At 43.0% G+C, this 6000-nt stretch overlaps 1 protein-coding gene across 1 annotated transcript in view; it reads left to right on the top strand.

The window, feature by feature from the left end:
- The first annotated feature begins 1162 nt into the window (after positions 1-1162).
- Positions 1163-6000, top strand: part of LOC148723643 (uncharacterized) — a 6703-nt gene continuing 1865 nt past the window's right edge. The window contains exon 1 of the mRNA XM_088733567.1: positions 1163-3918. Within this exon, the coding sequence (XP_088589693.1) occupies positions 1166-3918 (2753 nt within the window). The 5' untranslated portion in view covers positions 1163-1165. The remainder of the gene's footprint in view (positions 3919-6000) is intronic.

Below are 6000 nucleotides of genomic sequence, written 5' to 3' on the forward strand. Positions count from 1 at the left end.
AAAAGCACACAACCCACAATTCCTCTATTCACTCCAACAAAGGGCTAATGTTCAAAACGTCAGCTTTTCACGGTGGGCACATAGTTGCTCAAAAGATACAGCCGTTTTCGTCGTAAAAAAATGGCGTCGATTTTCTTTTCCCGTGGGGGTCCACGTGAGGGCCCCTTTTGGTTTTAAAATGTATGCTAATTTATGTAAATTACCACAGTTCCTAGCGTCCGAAGAGCAAAGATTTTCCCATATGGAAGTAGTTGAAATGCTAACCTTTCAAATGATACCAAACTTGCTGTGGTTTATTTGCAAGTTCGTTCAAAACAGATGTTTTCATGAATGACTCCATCTTTGTCAAGTGGAAAATCAGTGTTTTGAGTTGTCTTTTGCTTTAAAAGGCTGTCTACCATAGCGCTTTGAGATTTCTCCCTCTGGCACATATTTAAAGGTAGGAATCATAGAACAATCCTATGGATTTTTTTCCTAAGAACTTTGCTCAGTGAAAGCATAATACACATTTTCGTTTGATGTGCTCTACAGGCAGTATGACCTTAAGTAAGAAGAAAGTTTACTCGCGATTCTGTGTTGGAGCAATGATGAAAGCCTGGAAAACAGCTCGGGAGCAGATAGCAGCTGCTCACAAATCGGTTGCAGCATTGAAGAAAAATGTTGAATCTCTTATGGCAAAACGACAGAGACTTGAAGCTAAGGTCATTTTCCTCTTTCTAATCGACAGATTTTTGTGCATTGAGCTAGATCCTGACGTAATATCTTATGAAAATAGTATTTTCCTGTAAGCTTAAGTTTCAATGTTTTGACAATCATGTTTGATATGCTTAACACAAGTTCATGCAACAAAATATGTTCAGTACAGTAGTTTGAAAAGTTAAATATTTATTTTTACCAGAGACAGCGAAAAACTAAATCCCTACTTTTTACACTAGCAAGTTAAGATTATTGGTTGTATTCTTTGGATGTGAATGGCCAGGGGTGAATATGATTGCTTTAAAACCAAGTTTGTTGACTTAGAACAGAATGAATGATTGCTGTACATAGTGTGTTTTTTTACATTACTTTGAACTTTGAGAATTTATAGCTTTAATATATGCATGCCAATATGGCTGCCACGCTCTTTAGAGCTATTGCAGTTTTCTATATATTTACCTTTATAACTATGACAACAGTCGAAAGAGCTTATCGAAATCAATCTTTAACATCAAGATGCATTAGTTGGATGGCTAGATTTGAGCTGAGAGTATCCCGGTCTCGAAATCTCCGGGTAAGAAAGGCTATGGTGAAATGGGACAGTCGAGGCATGGTTTTCCTGGCCGCCCCTGAGAAGTTTGTTGTGCTCGACATTACTGTTAATATGGATGTCCATCCACATCCTGGACCTGAAGAAGTGGATAATGACCACGGTAAACGAAAACAGAGCTCCAACTCCTCGGACTTTGCTTGTCAACCTGCAATTGAGTCAGTCAGAATCCATTGCTCTCACAATCGTGACAGGCTACTTTCGCTGAGACGTTCGGCGGGCCGACCTGCGCCTCATGTTTTCGATACCCTTAAATCCCTGGGAATTCTGAAATACAGAGGTCCGGGATTACGAAGATTGGGGAAAATTACTAAAAATATCTCTGCATCGCAACACTCCGACAGATGTCGACCCATTGAAGTTGTTAAAACCCGGCGGTTTGCTAGACCTTATCGCATCCAAGATCCCGCTAAGAACAGATATCTCACAGCTATTCCTCGAGAGCCTACTAAATCATCTACCGATTGCTCGAAGTTTGCCGTTCCCAAGTGTATGTTCATCAATATTTGCAGTCTCTCAAAAACTAAGAACAGAGTGCGTGCGGTGGTTGGACTTGAGGCTGACTTACGATCTAAAGATATTGATGTTTGTGTCGTATCGGAAACACACCTCAAACCGGCACAACCGGATGCGATTGTAAATATTGAGAACTATTCCATCTTTCGTAGAGACAGAAATTGGAATGGCAGAGATATGCGCAATAAGGGTGGGATTGCTATATACATCAGGAACAATCTTGCAGTAGAGGATGTTTACCGCTCTAGTCTTTATGAATTAATTTGTATAACTCTGCGACTTCCCAAGGGACATCGATTTGTAATATGTGGAGTTTATCATCCTCCAAAATTTAATTATGCAGAGATCAATCTAATGAATCATCTTGTAAATACCGTGGATAATGTACTAGACAAACATCCACAAACAGTTGTGTTGTGCGGTGGCGATGTCAACAAACTGGATATCAAACGCTTCGAAGAAATGTCTGGTTGGAATGCTCTGGTTAATTTCCCCACCAGAGGGAATTCTTGTTTGGACAATTGTTTCACGAACCGCACGGATCTCTTTTCAAAGTGCTATCCCTTTCACATGCTCTCCAAGACGGATCACATGGGAGTTATTTTACAACCCGGTATAAAGCTTCCACCTATCCGCCGTAAAGTATACGTGCGTGACCAAAGGGCTCATAGAAAGCGTGATCTGTATATCGCGTTAGCTAAGGAAAACTGGGATGATGTGATACAGGAAACTGATGTCGATGAAGTGGTTGGTAGGCTCGAAAATACCATCCTAGGGCACCTGAATAGCTGCATGCCTCTGAAAACGGTGCGCATGTCATCAAGAGACCCGGGCTGGATGACTCCGCTCGTTCGATCGATGATACGAGCCAAATCACGCATATCACTCAGTAATCAAGACCGTCTTAAAGTTATGAATAAAAGGATCTCTGAAGTGATTTTCGGAAACAGAAGGGACTTCATCGCCTCTATTGGAACTCGGGATTGGTGGAAAAAAGTGGATAAAACATCTCAGCGCCGCAAGCCGGTGATTTCTCTATCTCTTGGCCACTACGAACTCAACGCGTTAAATGACTACTTTGGTGACCTATGTACTGACCACGCCTACATAAAGCCAACACCTCTGGAGATTAGTAAAGATCAGGAAGTCCCAGAAATCTCAGAGCGACAAGTCCTGAATTCTCTTATGCGTATAAAGAAATCAGCAACCGGACCAGATGGCATCCCGTATACTATATGGAAAGACCACGCCGAGCTATTCGTTCCAGTCATCACCAGGATTTGGAATCTGTCTCTTAGAACACAAGCCTGGCCTGTCTCTTGGAAAAAGTCAGACCTGAACCCCTTGCCAAAGGTTGATCTACCTAAGGGAATATCAGACTTCCGCGGAATAAATGTGACACCTGTCATCGCAAGGTGCTTTGAGAAAGCTGTCTTAGGAACACACGCAAGGGAGACCTTCGATGAACATTCTGGGATCTCACAGTTTGCATACATAGAGGGAGGGAGCTGTACCAATGCTCTACTGACTATCCAACATACTGTCAATCAATATCTTGATATCCCAGAGTGCAAAGCGGTACGCCTATTCGCTATGGATTTCAGCAAGGCTTTTGATAGTGTGAAACACGTTCTCCTCTCACACAAATTGAAGCAACTCCCCCTAAATCCTTTTATAGTTAACTGGTATCTAAGCTTTTTGGAAGACAGGCAGCAGAGAGTCATTAGAAATGGGTTTATTGGTAAATGGAAAAGGGTCAACAAAGGTACCACCCAAGGAAGTGTCAGTGGGCCACACTTGTTCAATGTCTTTCTCAGTGATTTAGAGATACACTTGGACAATAAGAGCGTGCTGGTAAAATATGCAGATGATACAACCATTATCTCGCCTGTGATAGGTGATAATGACAATTCTATCGCACTGATTAATCAGTTTTCCCAGTGGTCTAGAAGTAATGGTATGTGTAGCAATCCATCTAAGTGCAAGGAAATCATTTTCCGCAAGAAAGGTTGTGCAATAGAGTTTCCGATTGTGTCTGGAATACCACAGACAAAAGAGCTTACTATTTTAGGGGTAACATTTCAGGAAGATAGTAGGTTTATAACACATATTCGGGAAAAACTAATCAAAGCTTCAGTTTAAGGCTTTCCGAAGCCTTGACGCTTATAATCAGATGGTGTCTGGGTTCATTGCTAGCGTTCAAGGCCACATCATTGCAAACAAGTTCGTTGTGTTAGCGAAGGTGCGACATTCACAGCGTATGAATGAATCTTTGATACCTCTCAAAGTCCAACCCTACGTCCTCGTCGTGAGAGGTGGAAACAGGTAATGCTGGCTAACAGGGCTCTGGTGAAGCTGCATAGGCTAATCCCCCGTGCAGTGGATGTAACGGATTACAGAATCATTGATCAATTTTAACTTAACCATCGACTTGGGGAATAGGGGGTCGTCACACAGACAGCATATGACGCAGCGTAGGGAAAGCCGTCAGGATCCTACACAGCCGATTGCTCTTCTTTCTCCTAAGTCAGCATCCCTATTAGGCACGTGGAACGTGAGAACTATGTTCCAACCAGGCCGTGCTACCATCATAGCGCATGAGATGAAGAGGTACAAGTTATCAATCCTCGGACTGAGCGAAACACGCTGGACCTCATCAGGAGAGATGAAACTGGCAGATGGCACAACTATCATATATTCAGGCCATCAGGACGACGGAGCACCACACACTGAGGGTGTCGCATTCATGTTAACATCAGAATCTCGTAGAGCCATGATCTCATGGGAACCTATAAATTCTAGAATTATCACTGCCAGGTTCAGGACCAAACATAAGAAGATAACCGCACATATTATCCAGTGCTATGCTCCAACAAATGATTCAACTAAGGAGGACAAGGATGATTTCTATGGTGTGCTTACTGAAATAGTTGACAAAGCGAAGGAAAGAGATCTTGTAATGATAATGGGTGACTTTAACGCAAAGATAGGAGAGAATAACAGAGGATACGAGCAGATTATGGGTAAACATGGTCTGGGGACAATAAATGAAAATGGTGAACGTTTCGCAGACTTTTGCGCAGACTGCAACCTTGTCATCGGAGGAAGCTTGTTCCCGCACAAAACAGCACACAAGGCAACATGGGTATCGCCTGACCACGTAACAGAAAATCAAATAGACCATATATGCATCTCACAGAAGTTCAGGCGATCTTTATTGGATACACGCGTCAAGAGAGGTGCAGATGCTGCATCAGACCATCACCTCCTAGTTGCCAGAGTCAGATTAAAGCTGAAGCGTAACTATCAACCACGAAATCCAAGGATAAAGTACAATGTGCACTACCTCATGGATAGTGATACAGTACAGAGCTTCCGGTTGTCGTTGTCTAACAGATTTCAGCCCCTACAAGATCTGAATATAGAGGATGAATGGAGTGACATCAAAGAGAGTATTAACAGAACATGTGTAGAAGTATTAGGGACTAAGACAGCTGAGCACAAGGAATGGATTACACCAGGAACCATGGGGTCTATCAGCAAAAGAAAACATCTGAAGGAAGAGTACAACAGAAGCAGGACAAGGAGAGAAAAGGCAGAGGCACACAAGAGGTATGAGGCAGCAAACAGTGAAGTAAAGCGTAAGATCAAACAAGATAAAAGGGAATATTATGATACCCTAGCGACGAAGGCAGAAGAGGCTGCAGCACATGGCAATATGAGGGACCTCTATGATACCACCAGGAAGTTGGCGGGTAAATTTCAACAGACTAGCAGCCAAGTAAAGGACAAAGAAGGTAATATCTTGACTAGGGAAGATGAGCAGCTTAAGCGGTGGGCACAATACTTCAATGATCTCCTCAATCGTCCTCCCCCGCCAGAACTTCCAATAATACCGGAGGCTTCAGCTGAGCTGAATGTGAACTGCGGGAAGCCATCCAAATTAGAGATTGTGCGCTCTATCAAGATGCTTAAGTCAGGGAAAGCAGCTGGCCCAGATAACATACCTCCAGAGTCCCTGAAAGCTGACCCCGACCTATCAGCAGATATCCTCTATGGCTTGCTTGGAAAGATATGGGAAGAGGAGGAGATGCCCCAGGACTGGAACGAGAGCTACATTGTAAAACTGCCAAAGAAAGGTGACCGCCGGGAGTGCAAGAATTACAGAGGTATATCCT

This window comes from Stylophora pistillata, chromosome 9, assembly GCF_964205215.1.
Source record: "Stylophora pistillata chromosome 9, jaStyPist1.2, whole genome shotgun sequence".
Lineage (NCBI taxonomy): Eukaryota > Metazoa > Cnidaria > Anthozoa > Scleractinia > Pocilloporidae > Stylophora > Stylophora pistillata.